This window comes from Lates calcarifer, linkage group LG2 (genome assembly GCF_001640805.2).
Source record: "Lates calcarifer isolate ASB-BC8 linkage group LG2, TLL_Latcal_v3, whole genome shotgun sequence".
In the NCBI taxonomy this organism is placed as follows: Eukaryota; Metazoa; Chordata; class Actinopteri; family Centropomidae; genus Lates; species Lates calcarifer.
In genome coordinates, this window is record NC_066834.1 from 8,502,850 (window position 1) to 8,525,928 (window position 23,079).

General features: G+C 39.6%; 1 protein-coding gene across 5 annotated transcripts in view; it reads right to left on the reverse strand.

Annotated features, from left to right (window-relative positions):
* The window catches only part of coro2ba (coronin, actin binding protein, 2Ba), a 41,797-nt gene that overhangs the window by 13,784 nt on the left and 4,934 nt on the right, over positions 1–23,079 (reverse strand). The window contains exons 1-2 of one of the 5 annotated variants that reach the window (XM_018683498.2): positions 19,210–19,270; positions 2,317–2,517 (exon numbers count right to left, since the gene is read on the reverse strand). In XM_018683498.2, coding sequence (XP_018539014.1) covers positions 2,317–2,517 — 201 coding nt within the window. In that variant the 5' untranslated portion in view covers positions 19,210–19,270. Of the gene's footprint in view, positions 1–2,316; positions 2,518–5,143; positions 5,316–13,537; positions 13,557–19,209; positions 19,271–23,079 lie in introns of those variants that run through there. The other 4 variants (XM_051075006.1, XM_018683499.2, XM_018683497.2 and 1 more) reach the window with 4 other exon arrangements.

Here is a 23,079-nt window from a genome sequence, read left to right on the forward strand (position 1 = left end):
CAGATAGTTACTGATGATCTACTAAACAGAGCAGGTGGCTATTGATTTTGGTTAAAGCGTGACTGGTGCAATCACTCTGCATACCATTCCTCATTATGATTAACCTAAGTCATTGATTCAGCAGGTTAATAAGAGAGAGGAGATCAAATAAACTATATGTTTTTAGTCTTCATCCATGTGTAAAGTCTCTTCTGCAACTTACTTAAGTTTGCTGATTTGTTGTTTTGACCAGAGGATACTGCATGAAACAGTAGCCGCCATCCCACAGAAGCTGTCACTGGTGCTGTTGAATATGATAAATGCCATTTCTGAACTTGTCAACTCAGCAGAAACCCCAGGAAATGCTTAAGAGTCATTACACAGGATGAAAAATACCACAGTAAAATATCAGTTTCAGTTCAAACATTATTAGTCACTGTAGATGATAACGTACAATAGTATTGTACATTGTATAGTAATAGTAGTAGTAATAGTATTTTTTACCCTATAATCAAAATATGTCATTAACAGAGGTGAAAAGCACTTAAAGATTTTCCAGCAGATAGTGAGAAATAAAACTACTACTAATATTAGCTTTTATATTCACTGTTTTGACTGAAGAAAAAAAAAACTTCCTCAGTACACCTGTCACTGACGCATACAGCATCACCTACTAATTTCTTTCTCAGTAAATCCTGTACAATTAAATGATACTGAACTACTGAGTTACAAATAAGCCACCTAGCAGTCACATCTGAAGACCTTCTCTTTCTGTCTGTGCAAGCAACCACTTATAACTGGACACTGTGCCAGGAAATGTTCCTTTCATTATGCAATGCTGTGCTACTCTCCTTCAAATTCAAAAGCTCAAAGCAAAGTGAATTTCATAAACAAAGAGGGCTGCATAGTAACTGCCTGAAGTCTCACCAGTTTTAAAAGGCATATCTCAGTTAAACAGTGTAGGTAGACAAAATAAAAAAGTCTCTTTCTTAAATTAAGGTTATATTAAGTGGTAACCTAGGCTCTTATTGTGTACTGTGTTGTTCAGTGTATAAAATGATAGGGCGTGGCAACAGTGGACAGTTTGCAACTTTGGATCTGAGGAAAATAAAAAAAGGCTGACATCACTGTAGCACTTCACACCAACTGTCTAATTGCCTAAATTGCAGGGCCCACACAGACACACATACACACACATATTAACACACAGACGGGCATGAGTCTGTCTTTTTCCACCAGAGCTCATGATGATACAAAGTAAAATGTAGCTGAGGTCTCCCTGCTTCAGACAGCAGAACAGCTCAGCTTACTGAATACTTCTTCTGCCTGATAACAGCTTGACTCGACCCTGCTTGGCAGCCAGGAGCTTTTCAAGTACCTTGGCAGAGTCTCTCTTAAAGAGGCAAAGCACTTAATGGTTTCTCAGGCCTACAATGTCATCTACAAAGTGGAGTAAGATGCAAAGTACATCACAGGAGTTTGGAAGAATAGCTCCAATATTTGCACTACATTGTTGTTAATATAGGGATAGATGAAAGAATGCAACAATAATGAGCTTCCAATAGGAGACATTTGTCTTGCTGTCTACAAGAGCAACCCAAGTTCATTAGAGGCACAAAATTCAGACTCTACTACACTCTCCACATAAAACCCAGTATTACCACCACAAATCAAATGTGAGCAAACAAGTTTTCAGTTAAATACAGCTCTTGGAAAAATTATTTTCCACTTTCCACAGACAATTTATCACTTTGCTATCTGTATAATACATCTAAAATCTGCAACTTTGAGGCTTATCTTCCATAAATCAAGTACCAAAATCTGAAGTGCTGTATGAATAATCCAGCAAAGGTAGTAAATCTGAATGTATTTGTATGTGAAAAGAACTGTCAGTGAGAAGAAACACTTTCCAAAGAATTTCACACTTTCCAACACAACAGTGCTCTCTTGTTGTTTTTAAGGGAAATACCACTATGCCTTTATGTGCTCTTATTGGCAATACAACTCTGCTGCAACTTTGCCTTTAGATTCTGGCTCGAGGATTTAAGGCTGGCATGCTTTGCAGTAGCAGGTAGGGTCTGTGCTTCATTTATGTGGAAACAGCGCTCTAACTTCAGATTTTACTAGGCTGCGAAGTAGCTGAAACCACAGTAATTTATAAAGCAACAGAAAAAATGTAAAGTCTAAACCTTAAAAGCATGTGCACTGTATTACACAATTACAACCTAAAATAAATGCTTTGACTCAACAAATCATTCATGGTATGATTATCAACTGAACATTATGTGCATTCAAATTCAAACAGCAAATCAAAAGTACAAGAACAGTGCCAGTTACCTGAGATACAGGTATAACAATGAAGGAGCCCCCACCGGCGCTCTCAGTGACAACTGCGAGGAACTTGGAGTTGACGGCACAGAAGTGGTTGTCATGGACGTTCTTGGTGATGGGAACACCATCGAAGCAGTGCTCCCGGTTGGCTACTTTCCCGTAGACATTTCGAAACTTGGAGCTTCGGTAGGTCGGACGCCATGACATCTGAGAAGAAAGAAGAAATTGTCAAGGATGAACATTTATAAATGTCCACTGTATTCTCTGAAGCACTGTCAACACTTCCTTTTGATAAACAATTAATAAATAAAATGTCTAAAATAGTGGAAAATGACCATCATTTCCCAAACAACTATGATGATGTGATGGTTACTTGCCAAGAGCTTCAGCCATTGTTGCATTTACAGTACAAGAGGTTACAATACACCCTCTGAGCAGTGGTACTTCTTCAGGGCAGCCTGAAGCAGTGGCATGAGCATATATTTTTATGAACCAAAATATATAAATTACATTTGGCTTTAAATACTTTTGTCTTGTAGATTGTGATTAATTTGTAGCTGTGCTGTAGATGATACATCTGCTTTTGCACCTGCACCATCTGTGAGTGTGTATAAATGAACGAAGTATCATTGTGTGTAGGCAGACTATAGGAACACACCAGGATGAAATAGCCAAGCTTAATAAACATAAATTACATTGCAAGGAAAAATGATCTTGTTTCTAGTAGCACTAGTAGGCATTAGACATGACATACGTATAACAATGATTGTAAAGAAAGAATCAGTGAAGTCTAATGTCACATTCCCATTTACCAAACCCACAGTTGTAGGGTGGGCTGTCCCATCTGTGCCGACATGATAAAAGTCACACATGCAGCTGTGTGAAATCATCCAAATTGGTCATGGGAGTGAGGGTGAAAACAGGGTGAAAACTGTTCTGACATTATTTCATGTAGCTTTAGAGCCAGTGATTAAAGTGTCAAGAAGGAAAAGCAACAGTAGGGACATTTCTTCCAAATTACGTGATCACAAAAAAGACGATTGTGTAAACCAAAAGGCTTAATCTCTGACGAGCAGAGCACATTACAGTGTGTCCTGTTGTTTGTCACTCTTTTAGTTCAGAAGGATCTTATACAACAGAAAAGCATCCATTGTTTGCAGCCACTACACACAACAAAAGAGAAGAGGTTATGTTTGACTCAAGATGATTCTTTTGTTCGTCACTTCACCACAAGAATGCACTGATGGAGCTCCTCATTTTTGGCATAAATTTGCTCCGTGTAAGGACTGAAGAGTTGACTCAGCCACAGGAAGTGGATGTCAAATGACCTTTGTCTCACAAGGATAGAAGCTGTGGGAATTTCTCACTAATGAATATGGCCACACTTTGAGAAATTTTCTAAAGCCTTGATCTGTTCATGAGCACAATTTCAGTGACACGACTGATGGAGACTTTATTAGTTCACGAAAGGAAGTGGCGGGAGAGGATTTATGATTCTTGTCAGATCAGTAGCAGCAATGCCGGATGACATCAGGCAATCCTCTATTCAGCATTGTTCCCCGGATAAGGAGGGGAACTGGTGGGAGTGGTGTATGCATGCAAATAGAAACATCCCCCGACCATGCCGCTGCCATTGTCTTTCCCTGTCTCTTTCAGTCTCAAGCCAGACTGGAAAAATGGCAAGTGTGGGTGATCACTTTACCCTCACTTCAGCACCTAATGGAAGTGGAAGCTGCAGTGACCCTGCTGCAGTGTTACAGTGCCACTGCTGTTACAGCAGATTAAGAAAACAGTGCCAAAACAGTTTTTTTTTGTGTGTGTGTGTGGGTGTAGGTTTTTTTTTTTAATTTTACGTATGGTTCTGAAATTATTAGTTCATTTCATGTTGTATATTGTATATTGACATTTATCAAGCAAAAATGCCAAACATTGTGTGGTTTCAACATCTCATGTAATGGAAAGTAACTCAGCACATTTACTCAAATATTATCCTTATTCACAATTTTGAGATAGCTGTGTAGCTGAGTATTTTCATTCTCAGCTACTTCTATTCCACCGCATTTCAGAGAAAAATATTGGCAGTATTAAGTTTGATAAAGTATATGATGAGTTTATAAAATACATCATATTAATAATAGATTTGAAAGTTTTTTTCTCCAAATCAAAATAAAACAAATTTGAAAAGAAAAGGAAAATGATGCACCACTGGAATGAAATGTATGCAGGCATTCATAAAATAGATTCAAATATGTGATTCTACTGTGAGCTGGTCATATGAAGCGTCTATAAGTCTCTCACTCATCACATTCAGATCCAGATCTTCTACTCTGAAGCCATGTCTGTATGAGTGGTATAATGGCAGCTTGTTAAAGAATTAATGTAGAACAGAAGAGCGGCAGAGAGCAGCCTGAGGGACGGTTAGAGGAGAGGGAAAAAGAAGACTCATCTGCTTTGAGCTCTCTTTACAAGGATGCTCATTCATTGGCCACTGGCGTATGGCACAGAGAGGATGTCTGTCTATGTGTGTTTGTGTCTTTCTTATCTCACGAGTGTTTGCAGCATAACAACACACAAACACACAGTCTGTGAGAAGCGGCATGCACACACGCAGAAATACAGCAACTGAGAGATGAAATGACTTTGTATCTCCCAACACAGATCACAAGACTTGGGTGCTGTGAGCATGACTCTCTCTAGGTTACACAGTGTGAGGCCTTCATTACTTTGCAGACAGTTTCACCATTAAAATGTTTTTATGCCAAGTTGGATTCATGTAAAATCTGAACAGCACTCTAACGTCCTCATAACAACCATATTGAAAATGTCATCTTACCTTACCAATGCCCTGACAGTGACACTACAGTCAGAGTTTTCCTGTAGCCCTCTCAGTTTGCAAACATCCACCCTCCTGTCTACGCTCTTCCTTCCTTCCCCTTCAAATCCAAGCAGGCGACATGTGTGCGCTCTACCTCCTTCTCTCTCATGTTTTTTACCCCCCCCCCTCCCCTTTAAACTCACTCTTCCCACCCTCTTCTCCTCCTACTAGTACTGATAGCTGTAGGGCTAACACCACAGCGCCCCCCCCCCCCCCTCTCTCCCATCCGCCACTCAGTCAGGCCTCTGTCTCTCTGTTTCTTTCTGTCTTTACCACAGTTCAAGCTTCAGCCCAGCAGAGTAGAAGTGTTAGATTAGCAGCCATTCATCCTCCTTCCTTTCCCACCCGCTGCTTGTTTAGAATCAGAAGGCCCTTCTGGCTGATTACCAGCACCACCAGCAGTCATTCACTCTCTTCATCCTTTTTCACTCTTTTAAATCTCTTACCTCTACTTTTTAAGTCCAATCCCTCTAATCATTTTTTAGTCTTTCACTCCACTGGTAAGAAACCTGCCTAATTTTTGAAAAGACAAGTGGAACCCAGAGGGAACATCTGAAATCGTGGACCTTGTTAGCAAATGCAATAGTGCAAAAGGCAAGATGATAGCATTTCCATATATTTTTTTTCATATCATTTCAGAGGTTACTTGTCCCTGTATGTCAGCCCTGTGATAGACAGGTGACCTGACCAAGGTGTATCCCACCTCTCGCCTACCCCCCTCTCAAAGGATAAGTGGTATAGGTAATGGATGGATCAGCATTGTCTCTTCAGCATCTGCATTTCAAACAGCTAATGTAATGTAGCTATATTCAGAAACTCAATATCTTGTCTTTGAGTCACTTTCCATTTATGGCACATAAAAATAATTAATGGAAAAAAGAATTCTCAACACTCTCACTCTTGCTAAGTGTGAGAGAAAAGATTGACATCTAATAATAAATACTTAGACATACAATAAAACATGGCTTTGATTTCAATCCTGGTTATAAGCCTCCTTGCCAGGAATATGTGATTGCTTTATCCACTGACAAAGTAATGTTAGATAACTTGTAATTCCTAAAAACATCTTTTGCAATGCATATTTAAAGATTTAATGGAGCTGGAGATAATTCTGTGAATGACAATGTTCTTCACTGACGAACCTGAAAGTCTCTTATAAACAGTTTTTGAGACAGCCCCTGGTCAGATCAGTATACTGAGGCAGGTGTTATGGTGAAAATTGCTTCCCCTGATGATTGTCTGGGTGTTTGAAATGTAGGTGGAGCCCTGCAGGTTAACTGTGAAGGATATTTGTGTGTGTGTGTGTGCATGTGTAGTGTACTTGTCTTTTGTCTGTGTTATACATGTTTATCAGTTTCTATGCCTGTGTCCATGTCTGACCATGTGGTGTCTGTTTGCACTAATGCACATTTACTTTAGTGTTCATGGCTGCAAGGCAGACCACTCCAGAGAGCAGTGTGTTTATTGAGTTGTTTTTTCACATCTTGCCTCAAGACACCCGATGCTGCTTGGTGCACACTCAATCTTTCTCCTTATTCCTCTGTGTTTGAGATTTTAACCCTCTTCCCAATTTCCTAAAAGAAGCATTTTTTCAAAATATAAAACTAGCATTCAAACTAAAACCACTTTCTAACAGTCATTTTCATAAGAACAGAACCATCACTTGACTGTTCACTTCATCCCAGCTGCAGTCAAACGTCCACTCTCTTCCTGGACTGTACACAGTCAACAGCAACACACAGACTCATTATGAACCATAAAGGGCCATTCAATCATCACCAAATCAAATCAATGGGTAAAACTATTCCAATCAAGATTTCCTCAGTGTTTGTGCCAAGTAAGGAAGTAGGACCATCTGGGCTCACATTCAATAGACACAAAAGGCAAATCCACAGGACGACTGCATGTCTTGTCACTCAGACATAGTGAAGCCCTGTCAAGCCTCCGTGTCATGTTCTGTCTTTTCCTCCTCTTCCTTGGCAGTGACACTGTACAATCATTTATCATGACTTCCCATCTCAGCACGGAGTAACTATCACAAAAACGAGAGATATCCTATTGGTTCCTTTAGCAAAAATGTCTCTCAGCGTGAAGTGGGCGCTCTATTTCTGACTCACACAGGAAGTGTCACAGCTTGGCTGAGAAGTGCTGAAATATTTTCTACACTGCTATAGCAATGTCTGATGGGACAACTGTGGGTATAAAAGGCTTTTGTGTGCTGTGAAGTTGTTGATTATTAGAGCAAAGTATTAACAACAGTGTAGTCTTCTCTCATAAAAGAAAATCTAAAAAATAAAAACTGCATATTTTTAACAGAAGATTTTAAGATATAGAGCTCTGTTGAGATAGCTTACAACCTAAAATGAAATATGTGTATTACAAAGAGTCAATATTAGGATATTTAACTTGACATTTGTAATATCTCCAATTACAAAAAAAATCTGCTTCAGAGCAGTCTTTCTCAGCAGTATTTTGTATGGTTCACTCCGTATGTTTGGGTAAGGGTCAGGAAAATATTTTTGGTTTTTAAAAGCCTTTTACAAAACACCATTTCCCATCAGCCCCCCTTTTCACTGTCTATACAAAAGAGGTAAGTCCATGAGGAAGTTGAGGGGCTCCTAGGGTTAGCTCAGATGTGTCTGATGTCTGCAATAACTGCAGGGCAGAGAGATGTTTTAGACACCAGAGATTCCAAATTTTATAATATTAAGGATGAAACTGAGTGAAGTTTCTGTGACCCATGCTGCCATGCTTGTAAATCTTTATGGGGCTGGACCTGTACTTGCTTCTGCTCTCAAAAAGTATTTGTTGTTCAACTTTGTTAAAGTCAAAAACTTTCCACTACAGCACTCTGATTTAGAAAAAATAAACCCTAGGAACTCACATTGTTTGTTCAGAAAGGCTGATGAATACTGAATGAGAGACTGCACTGAGTTTCAGAAGTGACTGGAACAGACATCATGACTTTGGCCCTGTATATGTAAGCCATTAAGCAAATCAAGTTCAAGCCTACAGTCGGCAACAATGACTGGCAACTGTTGTGTGTCATAACAAAAATATGAGCAGTCAATAAAGGAGAAGTTTACACCTCATTACAAGGTGCACTTGCAAGTTTCCATGGCAGTAGACTGTAAGCACACCTACACACCAAATCTTATTGCACAAACTATAACATGATGTCTGATGCAGACAGAACATGCATGCAATGTTTGCTCAAAGCATCACATAAACAAAAAAGTAAATGAAAGACACGACCAACACTGCAGGCAATAGCAGCTGTGAGCAAGTGGCAAATGGAATAAAATAAAACAGAACGGAATAGATTTAACACACCTGCTCAGGCAGCCCAAAGTGAATCAGTCCATCTGGCTTTTTGTCGGATTTTCCAGATGGCCTGCTCAGGAATGTTGGAAAGGTAATCTTTTATTTGAGCCTGCATTAATTTCAATCAGCTGAAAAGAGAGGTCACAGGAGCTGTTGGAACACATTCAGCCCCCATTATCTCACCCATTAATGTCTATTGTATTATTTCTGGAGTTTCTCAAACAATTAAAAATACACACACACACACACACACACACAAGCTTGTCAAAAAGACTAAACTCTGACACATCACATTAAAGTGAACAGTAGGGTTGGGTGAAAGGGCAAAAACCTCCTACTTTCCATGTCAGCCCTTCAACCAGCCATCGCTCAAGGACTGGAGTTGGGAGATGGAGCAAAACGATAGTATACAACTGCAATACAAAGTATTTAAAGTGTATATAAGCCCACATGATGGGTTTCAAATAATCAAGAAAAAAATGCCATCAACTGTAGGTACAGTCATTTTGAGGTGATATATTTGTTGTTATGAGCTTGAAGCTGCGCTAAGTAACATTTGTGACCTCAGGACTATGTACATTATGTTGGCCTGTCAGGCAGTCATTCATACATTCTTGGTTCTCAGAGGAAGAATCCCACTGACTTTGGCGTCCTCCTGACTTTGACATTTGTGGCTCAGAGTGAAATATTGTGAAAACTATCGGATAGATTGCCAGGAAATTTGCTACAGACATTCAAGGTCGATGTTTTCATTTCTTTAGTGAAATATATCAACATCTACATCAACAAAGATACATTACACGTGCTAAACATCAGCATGTTTACGAGCTCACAATAGCAATGCTAGCATGCTGATGTTAGCACTTAGGTCAAAGCACAACTGTAGTCTTGTCATATAGACTGTACCAGCCACTGTCTCTACGTGTAATAGCTAGCGCAATGGAGAAGAATAACAAAGGGAAGCAGGGCAGGTTGTGAAAATATTGTTGAAGCTCATGTGACATGATACAACTAAGCACTCAGCACTCATCAAATCATCGCTCAACAGTGCCCCTAGTGGACAAAACTACAGAATACCTGTGACCTTCACATACAGTGACAAGACCATGAAGCTCACTGAATCAAGCTTTGATAATATCTTAGCAACAACAGTGAACAAAGTGGAAAAGTTATATTGAGGAGTACTCTGTACAGATACTACAGACAGAAGCTTGGTGAAACAGCAGCCAGTGCTGCCAGAGTTTTAGAGTGTGTGTTCATGCTGAGAGGGTATTACTTGGTGATAATGACGGGAGATGTAGAAGCTCAGCTAATGGCAGCTCTTAGGCCTTAAGCCAGCCCCATTAAGCAGTGGTAATGGTGCAAAGAGCACACTTCTCAAGGACAGGAAACACAGAAACCCAGCTGAAGGGCACTTATCAGAGCATAAGAACATGGAGGAGTGGGTGTCCCGGAATCCATCTAACGTAAAAGGAGTGTGTTGACAGCAGTGTTGTCATCCAGGTAATATAATTACTATATGCTGCAGTATTTCCTAGACATTCTGATATGCTCAGAAATACTAGTTCTCCATTCTTCTCTTGGAAATAAAATATTTCACATTCAAACACAAGAGACACATTTATTCCTTTTCAACTTATAAGGTCAGTCGTCCAAAAACCTGAAGAAAGGTCTGAATTAATAATCTCCCCTGTGCTTTCTTTTGCTTTTCCCCCAGGAGTTTCTGCCACATGCTTTTTGGAGCATAATGATGTGGTCTGGGCCCCACACCCCGAATGACAGAGGGGGGTTGTAGACTCAAGGTAAAAGAAGAGTCCAGCGGAAAGACTGAGAAACCATAGAGGAAATGTGAGGCATAGTGAAAAAAGACAGATACAGATAAAGGGAGGTGGACACTGTCTAAACGAGACAATGTTGGACTCAAGGTTGAAAGAAATGGCAAGATAAGAAGAGAAAAGAGAGGAAGAAAGGGCAGAGGCAGACCGACAAAGAATGATGAAATATTTAAAGAAACAAAGAAAAAAGCAGACAGAGGAGGAGGAGCAGAGGAGGCATTTACCCGACAGAGATTAACTCCCCCTCTGTCAAACCACCTGCGTATTCTTTAGCACACACACATACTCAGGTATACTGAGCCAAAACTGTGTGGAGCTAAATATTGATTTTTCTCAATTGTAGCATCAAATGATTAAAATGTCTATGTCCAAGAAGCAGTTAAGCATCATCATTTTATGAGCAATATCCTGACACCAATGCTCTTAGATTAATTACTTGCAATACCAGTGAACTGTCATGTTCTGCATCCTCATACCTGTAGATAAATAATATTATTATGTATGGGGTTGTTTTTTCAATATAATAGAAAGTTTAACATTAATGCAGTAATAAAAGTTGCTGTAGTCATTTGATGTTTCAGTTTAAAGGGTCAACTTCAATGTCTATTATTTACATGGTGGACATCTGTTTGAACAAAGCGTAAAGATAATAGAAACTGTGTTCAGGAGAAAGCTTACAAAATTTTACAGAAGCAATACTAAAGACATTTGATTTATGGCACAAAGCACACAAATCTCATCAGCTCTGAAATGATATTCCTCTGGCGATGGTTCAAATTGATAAAGCCAAATGGCAGTGAGCCCAAAATGCAGGAGATGAAGGAGCACTTTCATCAGATTATTGAAATCCATCACTGAAGGTAAGACCACAGAAATTGCTCTGTGGAATGATTAATCAGTCAGTCAGTTATTATTTCAGATCTGTTAAGATACTGCATTTCAAAACTTCAAGGTGACTGCTGATGGAGCATGTCGACTTGCAGGAAGTTGGATCATTAGTCATTTAACCCAGACTGCCAGCATGCATGCTAACACTTTAGTCTTAGGTAAGGAAGTTTTTTTTTTTTTTTAATAAATGGTGGTCAAGTTTTAGTTGGACTTGTTGGCCCCCCTGAACCCATGATGTAAGAGGTTCTTGGTTCTGGACCAGCAAAGTGTTGGTGCCCCTCTTGACAGATTTCATGGCCAAGAGACAGTTCTTTGGATGTCAAAATGCAAAGAACTGGTTCAAGATAGGCACTGGTTCCAAACTGCTTTGGTGGAAAGGAGGTTTCCGGTACTGTCATGGCCTATTAGGACACTTAACACCTTACCATGCTTTATTACTTTGACAAGTGAATTGTCTGTTGTGAAAAGGTCTAAAATTCCAATAGTTCTACAGCAAACACATTTTAAAGAGAAACTCAATCCAGGACTTGCAGCATAGGAAGATTGAAAAGTCATGGCCAGCCACTAGTTTCTCTTCTCCATAAAAACCATCAATCCATCCATTTACTGAATCAAACACTAAGTCAACCCTAATATTTTTAAACAATCTGATCTTTTCTCACACAAGGTATTTATTGCTCAGTTTTTCACAAGTCTGGTAAAAAGCTACTTGTTCATCCAAACTGGACAAGGCACAAAGCTTTGAAGTTCAGAACTGCAGATACTCATTATGCCAAGCAATCCTGCTCAACTATGTCAGCAACCAGATGGGCCGAACACCCTTTGCAGTATCTCTACCTTCTCTATCTATCACTGTCTGTCTTGCTTGCTGTTTTCTCCCTCTCTTATATATTCTCACTACCTCTATCTCTCACTCTCTCTTCGCAGGATTGGAGGGATTGAGAGCGTGAAAAAGCAAACCTAGACAGGGAACAGGGCCAAGCCAAGTGCCAGACCATCTGCCTGGCCAAGGACTTCTCCATTCCAGACAGTGACCGTCTGAACCTTGGATTTGTGCTGCTAGAATACTGATCTTCCAATCATTTATGTGATATGCTTAGAAAGACATACAAAAATATGATAATTAATCCAAGAAGGAACAGAATCATATCTAGACATATCTAATATTCTAATTTCCAATAGAAAGTAAATCAAAACTTCAACATGTTGGTGCCAAAAGATACATTTACATAAAGAAAGCAATACTTTTAATATTTGACATAGTACTTTGATTATTAAGAAATAAGATAATTTTGCTGGTCAAGCAAGTTTGTACATACAATGAATTTTAAATAACAAATTGCACCCAAAGGTGGACATGAAGTTTGCTCTGGGGGTTTATCTCTTTGTAACCATAAATGAACCCGGCAAATGTTACAGCAGTTACCTGGATTATGACATCCAATATTGACATTTTAGGGATAAAAGTGGTGCTGAAGAAAACTTAATTAAGTTTCCAGTCTTGAAAGGATTCATCATCTGGGGAGCACAAATCAGTAAATTTCTCTCTCTGCTTTCTATATTTTTATTTTTCTTATAAATAAGAAATACGGGTCACAGGACAATTTGGCCTAACAATGGTGCTACACAAGGTGTGAGGGAATCATCAGAAGCCTGAGGAAACCATTATCTCACTGTCAAGTCAAGTCAAGTCAATTTATTTTATATAGTGCCAAATCATAAGAGAAGTTATCTTAGGGCTCTTTCCATATACAATAGGTATACACTGTAGAGACCCAACAATTCCCACCATGTGCAAACACCTGGCAACAGTGGCAAGGGAAAACTTCTTTTTAAGAGGCAGAAATCTTGAGCAGAACTAGGCTCAGGGTGGGCACCTTAACCTCGACCATGACTCTCCTGTCCAGATGTTTTTTGAGATATCTCACACAGAGGTGATGTTATGTGCAGATGCCGGATACCAGTACTGAAAATTATTATAAAACAATTTGTCTGACACAGTTACCCTGAACAACTAGATAACTAATGTCCTTGCACAGGAACCTCATACACATCAAAATAATATTAGTGCACCAGGTCAGTTCTCTGTAATCCATTGAGTAACCACAGGCTCTATGTAACGATTTAAAGAAATGTTCAGTCTATGAAAAAACAACATAGTGTTGTACTTGCAGCACTATCATAAATCAGTTTATCTTTTGGAGAAGGTAAGTTGTGGTTTGCTGATGCTGGAAGAGAAACTGAATCAATGAGTAGCAATAGAAAAAAAAACTATAAAAATGTAGTAAAATTAAAAAGCGCATACCAAGATAGAGCTTTCTCTGTTGGCTCTTCAACAGAAATGAAAGATGGGCATATCCCCGTTTATTATCATAGGCAGCATACAAAGAGGGTTTAATCTGTGAGAGACAAACAGATTGCAGCAATTCTGGCACCTTTGCCAGCTTTAAAGTGGGGGCAGGGAAAGTCCAGATGTTCCTGTTTATTCAGGGCAGAGGTTGCGAGGAAAGACTCCTGATGGGTTTTTCTACTGAAAAAAGCAGGTTGAACAACAACAACTGCAGTAATGGCCTAAAGTTGTTTCCACAGTCATGATATAGACGGGGTTTGCAATGAGTGGAGATAACGACTGTATTATTTGAAATCAGACAGGTGAAATGAGGAGAGAGATAGTGTTCTCTTTACGTCTTTAGCCCAGGGTTTCAGACACACACTCCCAGACATGTACAGTGATGGTTAAAACTACTCTCTAAGGATTCATATGCACTCCTGCATGTCTGGGATTATTTCTGCAGGGTCTCTAGACTATTGTCTTCCTCCTCTTTCTGTTGAAAATGCAAAGAGAGGGAGAGAGACAGAGAGAAACAGGCAGCAGTAATAATCTTTGCATCCATGTGAGAGCTTGTTAAGCCACATTTGGAATGACAGTATTCCCATATGTGGGTGAAGGTTAATGTGTTGTGAATTTGACCTATTTCAGAGAAGCCACTCTGTTGATGAGCTCACCCAGGGAAAAGGACTACAATATTAATGCCGCTGTCAGTCTACATACACGTGCCTCTATGTTTATTATAATATTTCCATTGCTGAAGAAGCTATAAGCTTTAAAGCTTATATAAGAAAATACCACTCATATGGCAGGACAGTGTTTGTCCAGCTAGCAGTATGTTGGATATCTATCATATGGTAACGCATGCACCTCTTTCCGGTCTGTTGCATTGATCTGTTTATTGCCAGCCTGTCAATTGGATTTCTACAGTACAGCAGGCCTGTGTGTCCCAGTTTAAAATCCAGTTGTAAAACACAGACCTAATTTCACCACCCTCTATGGAGACACATTTAATTCTGGATATTATTCCATAAGGGATTCTTTATTGGCACCATCTACTCCCTCCTGATCGGCTCTCTTCACGAGTCATACTTAGGCTTACTGTGTTATCCACATCGTCCTTGTTACTGTGTATCCCAGTTTTTTTTCTGTGTGTTACAGTGTTTTGGATGGATTAAACTGTAATCTTGTCAAACAGATCAAATCAATGATAATACATTTTTCGAGTCAACCCTGATCTGTATGCTTCATTTTTAATGCCCCAACAACTAGTCTGGTTGCCCTTTAATACAAGAGTATACTCAGTTTCCAGAATCTAGTACAACAGTCCTACAATAAATTATTTTAAAAATGTGTTTTAGAGAGGTATTGATTCATCTGCACAGTCATTTTGGAAGCTGCAGGCTGTGGTGCTGTTGAATTATATTGTCTTATACTGACAGGTGTTTATATTATTTTGTCTATAAATTACTGAACTGGCAACTGAGTGTGTTTTCCTGTGATATTCAAGAAAATCAGTTTGCAGTGGTTTTCTGTATGCTATGCAATGTAGGTAAATTTCCAAATACTGACTCCTCTGTAGTCTATAGTTCATCTATAGTCTGGATCATTCAAAGTGTTACGGTAGTATAAATTTACTAATCAAGGGATGCTAACTTAACCCAGCAAATGTAGCAGAGAAATAAGGTGTGAGTGCAGTCAGAAATATTTGCAGACTTCAAATAAAAATTTACATTAAAGCTTCAAATCCAATCGTTCCATGACACGAGGAACTTCTTTAATTCCACATGCTGCTACCCTCAGCACCTTTCCATTCAAAACCACAACTGCTTTTTTTCCCCTCCTGACACGGTGGAATAATGTCTTTTAGCCTTTACTACCCTGAGCACAGGAGTTCACAACTCCTATTCCTCACTGTCAGCCGCACTGCCAGGCTACGGCCCTTATCTTATGTGACTGGCAGGATGAATACAGAGAGCAGTTTGTATAACACCTCTGACCTTAGCTCTATGGTTATGGCTGACTAATGGGACACACAGCTGAAAAGTGTAATTGCAGGAAAACCAGACTGAAATGAGTGGAAGATGTTCCAAGTAGCTGTTTTAGGTGTCGATAAAGATAATTTAGCCTCCCCGTCTTTTTTAATACTAATTTTGCATCTTTTTGTGGTTGTTTCTCATCTCTTTTTACTTGATCCATGTCTCTTTGTGTTCACCTTTGTGGCAAATTAGCATCTCTTTGAAGTTGTTTGATTGATGGTAAATGGCAACAGTCATTTCACATAAAGGTTCTGTTCCAGGAACACCCTGACACCTTGGCCCCCTGGGCTTGTGCCTAGTAGGCAATAATCTATTCAAAAATCTAGCCATGCTTGTGTCAAAGATTTTAAAGGTTTCTTTAGATTCATAAAAGGTTATACATATAATCTGTTCACAAAATGGACAAAATACAATTTATAAACAAAAAGGAGGCATGATTACAACAAGTTAGCATAGTGCAAAACCAAATTAACAGCAACAAGCTTTACATGTACATTCCATATAAGCTTATCAAGTTTTCACAGGTGATGAGTTACATCATCACATCATCAACATCTGTACACTTATACATCCAGAAAAAACAGATTAACACTGACAAGCAATGTTCCCTCTAAGCTGCACGCCTGTGCAATCGTGCACTGCTCCCGCTTTCTCCGCGCACAGCAAAACTATGTAGCGCATAAAATTACAGAAAAATTAGGGGGAACACTGCTGACAAGCCTTAGTTAGTCCACTTTCTCGGCACCAGTCAAATGTGAATTCAATGGTGTTTCATCCCTGATTTCATCAGACTGCTCATGAGAAACAATATATCTGGGTTTCTTGAGCATCATAAGTCTTTGGCTTTTCTTCACCAGGAAAAAGGGTGTCAGCTCTCAGTGGGATCAGCTGTACAATTGAAGTGAATGCCATTCACCAAGTTTTGGTCTTGAGGACAGCAATACAACAGACAAGAGAAGACACTGCAGACAACTTTAATTACCCATGTTTTATTGCCAATACTACGATTCAAGATAAACCTTGACCAGGCCTGTATGTGCCTTCTCGTCCCCCTCCATTTTCCTCAGTGTTTTTGACATGTGTTACTGTCCTCCTTTCCACTTCATCTCTCTCCACGAGCCATCTACATAAATAAATGACCTGGCATGTCAGCACAGACCGAGTAAATCCCCTCAGCTGCAGTCAGCACCCACAGTGAAGAAGCAAGGGGCAGGAATGCAGACACAGCTGGCTCTCAGCTGGTGACTCCGTCCAGTAAACAATAAAAAAATGCATACAGTAGGTCTACGTACGACAATGCGGAGTCCTCAGGATTTCCCTGAGCAATGGGTTTTCTTGTGCTCAATTCCAAAGTGCACAGACTTTCCTATCGAAAAGCCAACACAAGATTATAAAACTGTCTGCTTAAAGTTTGTTCTTGTTGTTTTTTAAGTTGAAACTAAATCAGGTTGAGGTAACTTTCTAATCAAAGTAGGAAGGAATGTACAGGTGCAAGCCAAAGTCCCTGAAAATTGCCTCAAGTGTGCAAATTGATCTTTTACAGAATTCTGCATGAATGGGCAATTTGTCAAAATGTTTTATTAATGCCATAAAAGACGTATTAAAAGTGTTATGGTGAATAAAAATCACAATGGTGTTAACAATTCCACAAATAGCAGAGCATACAGTTCATGTTTGGCAAGACTGGAGTAGTATGAATCCTAATGTCCAATAATTTCTAAAGCCTCTTTGTTTCTCGCCTCTTTTGTTGGACTGCTCCTTTTTAGACAGCCAGGCATGCCCACTGTGTTACCATAGTGACAGCAATGGAAATCCAGACAGCTGGAATTAATAACAAATTCTCCAAAAATAAGGACCAATTGACATTTACTGTACTGACGTTTTGATGAAAAATATCTGGAGGAATCCGATTATAGTTCTGTGAAATTCCAGTATAAATCAACGTCAGTGATGCTGTGTCACGTCGCTGCTTACGCAAAGGTTTTTAAGACAATTATAAAGCAGTTTTTAATATTATATACTTAATATGGTGACATATAGAATGACTGCTTTAAGATTACGACTCTACTACTCTACTCTTTCTCTAAAATTCATTTTTATCTTTTTTGGCATTTATTTTCTCCCATTTTGGAACCGTTTGTAACTCTTCTGTTGGTCTGAGGAGGGTGTAGACAGCCAAATGACTCCTATGATCTGAAGGAGCTTCTTTACATCTGCCAGCAATAATTCTTTTAGACAGAATTGGTCAAGTCCCAAATCTGAAAGACCTCTGCGCTGAAGCAAGTTTTCTCCCTCATCAATTGCTTCTCCACTGCGCCACCTAGCACCTGATCTCTCCAAACGTCAACTGCACTCAAACCTGCCTCGCTTATAAACCGGACTGCTTTGGCCACACACACTAACATCTAACAAACTGCTGACACACCAGGGTTTATCTGTGGCTCAAAGCTGACACTTTACTCTATACGGCAGCCATTGTAAGAGGCTTATGTATTTATGGTTCATGTGATCTCCTCATGGGATCATCAGTTTTCTCAGAATAACAAAACACCATGACTAACTACCTGTAAAATTAATTTCAATATTTTTTGTGTATCTCATTTTTAACAGCATTGAACACACTCTAGCACAGACTATAGCTAAGTTATTAAAAATGTATTTGATATGAAGAAGGAGAGGGAACAGCAGAGACATGAGGTTTGAGAGAAGGCACATGAGGGAAGGAAATGAAAAAAAATGAAGTATTTTGTGCTACAGAGACTAATACCTATTTTTACACTGCTATCAGTGCCCATAGGCGAAATACAGAGCTGAGTTTGACCCCAATGAACTCTGATGCGGATGTCTGTGTGTTTGTGTGTGTATGTGCATGTGTGTGTGTGACAGAGAGTGTGTGGGTGGTAGTATCATTCTCCATGGATGTGCTCTCACTATTTGCCCCACTCCCCACTCACTGCTCACTTATGTTCACTCAGCTCTTCAGCACCGTCTCATTCAGTGTAGAATACAATTCTACCTACACTGTAAAGGATAAATTCATAATCTGTATGTTCAAATGTGGTGTATATCATGTCTGAACCAGTGCTTTAAGACATTGCAGTACATCATATCTGACCACCATACCACGTGTGATAAAATAAACAAATCACAAAACATTAGGTGTCAGGACTGATGATAGATCATACCTCAAATGTGAGCTGACATTGCATAAGCACAGAAATAAAACACACAACACACTATGCAGCACTGCTATTGTCAGCCTCATGCTTGGGAGTGTGATGTGGGATAAAATTTCCCAAGTAGATTCCATGCCACTTCATCAAGCCTCCCAACCAGACAGCTACTGTTTCAGCAAGAAAATGTACCACCCTGACTCTCACTGCAGTGCCACTGCAACACCCTGCCTTGGGTGACATGTCCTTAACACTGCAGCTTCACAAGAGCAGGTGTAGTGATAGAAGAAAAATAAGAATGTATCCCTTTGTCAGTGACGCTGGCCACTAAACAGGACAATTTTAACTAGAAGAGCCAAGTGTATTAAAGGCGCTAATTCTACATTTTTGCAATTACTACATTGCCAGCGTTAGCATTTAACAGCTGTTCACTTACCAAGAACTACAGCCACTGATGTGTTGACAAGAGGTAAGAATATGTCCTCTGAGCAGCGCTACTTCTTCATCCTCTCATGTCGGACTGAGCACAGACTGGACACTACAGTGACACTACACTATCACAAAGTGGTATTACGAGATGGGACAGGGTGGAGCTAGCTGGTTAGCAGCCAGCTCTTAGCAACCAGCTCTTGGCAAGTAAAGGTTTGATGCTAAACTCGCAACATTTCTTCTAGACTAGTAAGTAAAAATGCTGGCTGTGGCTAAGTAGCAGCAGCAAAAACTTACATACAGCACCTTTAAACACCTGTTATTGAGTCATTTCACTTGCTTAGTGACTACTGAAGAATACATTGCTTTCTGTGGATGATTCCATTTCAATATAATGTTGGCCTTATAGCCATCAGTTATGAATTTCTGATATCTGGGGTCATGGCAACATCACCACACCAAGCCAATGGAAAAGGAAATGCAAACAGATAATCACAAAGGTGGTTGAACAAGTCATTTCTGTCAGATAAGCTCCCAGTTTATTTGATACTATATGTGCATGGACAATTACTGTAACTACAGCTGGGAAAATGAGGAAGTTTGTCTGTAAACTGTTGTGGATGTTTACAACACACAGTTTAGGTCATAATCTTTCCATTCCCCTTCATGTTCTCTTCAAAATAACTTTGACTAACCTGTGTTTATGTTTACAACCGGTCTGATTGACTCACCAGTCATGTTTATTGCTTCTCCTGACATCTTAATTGTGATAGTAATCTGTTCCCATATTCAGAAATAATTTGGTGAATACAAAATTATTATTCACCCAGATGCAAGTTCATTAGCTACACCTAGCTAAAACTACGACTGTCCAGCAATAAATCCTACATTGATGAAAGTAATAATGTTCAGTTTTAGTTTAACCTGTTTTTGAGAGTGATTCAGCTATATGACGGAAAATTTTTTTTCAAAAATGTAGTTTGAGGTGCCACTGACTTGTATTGCAGGGGTGAAAGGTGTTTCTGGTATTTAGCCTTCTGTCACTGGTATTAATGGGCCAGAAAAATAATAGGAACATCAGTCAGTATAGCACAAAACAATTCCACTAAAATTAACACATATCTGTCATAAATTTTGTTGTCAGTAAATACTGGTCTGACAAGGCCCTTGTTCCCCCCAAATTTTTGATAATTACCACATGACAAAGGAATATTCAGTAACCATTACTTATTTCTACTGGGCTGGATATAAATAACATCCTTACAGCTGCTGCAAGCCATTCAGTCACTTTCAATGTGCCAAAGCCAGGGACTATCTGACAACAGAGCCTCATGTCTCTATAAGTCATGGCCACAGGAATTTTAGGACCCTCTAAACCAGAGAGGGAAAGACACAGATAAAGACAAAGGCAGACAGATGGCTAGATAGCTAGAAAACAGATAGTTGCAGCTTTAAGGTATAAGACAGAATGAAAGCCAAAAAGACATTCATAAGAGGAGACAAGAGACAAGAACAAATTGGAGATATAACATTAATGGAGTGGATGAAAGGACAAGAAAGTAGTATTGCTCAGAGGGAAAGAAGAGAGTAGATGGTGTGTTTGAATTCACGATGGATAAATGTAAAAAATGCAAATGGTGTGAAGTAAACTGGCTTAAATGCAAATCAATTTTCTACAAAGTTCTTAAAGAAACTAAGGCTTCTTGGGAATTAAGTGATTATCTAAGCTTATAAAAGCTAAAGTGTTGAATATCAGACTATGAGTATGTTACAGGATGCAAAATGCACATCCATCTCCTACACACAATCATACACACTTCTTCCATCTGTCTCAGTGCACTTATTGCCTTGTCCCCAGGCCCATAAACAGGAAGCACATCCTATGTCCTGACTCTACAGACTGCACACACACACACACATTCCATGGGATGTGCACCTAATCTCAGCTGGAGGGGAAAGGAAGATGCTGGTAATGGTCACTCTCTCCCATGTCTTTATTTCCACTGGAGGATGTTCACAAATAATTTCACATGATTCTGTCTCCTCTCTTATTTCAGCAGCCTCCCAGAGGGGACTCCAAAAATGAACACTTTTATCCAACAAAAACCACAACAAAGCTTTCCCCTGCACACTTTTCGCAATGAATTTGAGTTGTGCTTCAATACTTTGGTGAGAAAGTCACACACTATATGAGAGTCTGGGTCGTGTGAATCCACTTTTGCAGTGGAGGAATGCCTTATGCAGTGACACGAGGAAACAAGAGTTTCCCAACTCTCTTGGAAACAGACTTCAGGCTCTTCATACAGATTTGAAAAGTACAGTTTTTACAGACACACACACACAGTGATCAGGGTAAGGAAGCTTTCTGACAGGCAATGAGCTCATGAGATCTGAATGTCTTCCTGTGGTGAATGCTTTTCTGTGGCTTTCTTACAACTATTCCCTCTTTTTTTCCTCTTTTTTCTCACACTTTTTGTCTGCCCCGTCCTCGTCTTACACACACACAACTTTCTCTCCCTGTGTTAATTCTTTTATCTGCTCCATTTAGAATGAATATAAGAAACAAAAAAGCTTAATTCTGGATTTAGTATTCTTAATCCCACTAAGCTGTTGTGTATTTTTCCTACTCCAGAAATAGCAGGTTTTGGGTTGCTAAGTTGGCGATTTTTGGTTTAATGTGTCAGTGTGTGTGTGAGAGAGCGTGCGAGTAAACATTAAGCTTGACAAAAGGCCAGTGGTCTAAATCAGACTCAATTAAGATTTATGGTGGGCGAGGTGCCCCGAGTAAAGAATTTAGACAGTTTGAGTGTGGAAGTGCTTGGATTTGAGTGTGCAGAACACTTGTACAGCAAATGTTTATTTTCTATTTTACTGGACAAATAAAATCACTATAAAAAGAATATAAAATTGAAATGGGATAGCTGCTGAGATTTGTCAAAGCCTTCATATCTTGAAACAAATCTTGAATCATTTTACCCTACAAGAGCCTTAACAGCCTTACAGTTAACAGCAGAAGCAATACCATAAACACACCGAAAATGGCTTTCAGATGTCTTTCCAACCACATATGTGTGTCTGACATCAGAGCAGCACGGGCGTCCTTCATAATTGGGGTGTTTGCAGATATGTAATTGCAAACACACTCAACACAGCTGGAATGTTGCTTTGAATTATACAGAATTCACGTCAGAAGCTTAAAGTCTTTGCTAGGAAGAAACATGCATGTACGTGTGTGTGTTCGTGTGTGTGCTCTTGTACTTTGTGATGATGGAGGTTTAGATTGACAGTCATGACAGTTTTGCAGTGGGAGCACATTTGGGTGCTTCTCCCATCTTCAGCAGCTTATTTGAGGGCTAAGATTTTAATTTGGGGGTTAAAGTTAAAATAGGATTTGGGCGAGGTCAGGGTTGCAGTGCAGATGGTTATGGTTAGAGTTACAAGCCAGAAAATTAATAAAGTCATAAAGGGTCCTTCCAAGTGTAGTAATACAGAAATAACTGTGTGTGTCCTCTGGGAACAGACAATCATTTATCGCCGCATGAACTCCCTTTAGTGTTAGCTGGGGAGCATTTCTGCTGGTGTCAAAAGGAATAAAAGGGGTACTACAAAGGTCAATCTCCCCCTCCCTGTCTTGGTCACTCTTCTCCTCCTCCCTCAGTGTCCCTCTGTCCTTCTTCCCACCCACCCCTCCTTCCCAGACCTGGCACACTGCTCTTTCTGTGGTATCCAACCAAAAACAACTGAACCATTTAAGGGGTCGCCATGCAAATAACAGCCTTCTAATCAAGGGGGTATTCAACAGAATGGTCCAAATGGTCCTGTGCAACTATTTCTATGCCAGCAACTTGCTGTTATGCTTTATGGCACATCTGAATAG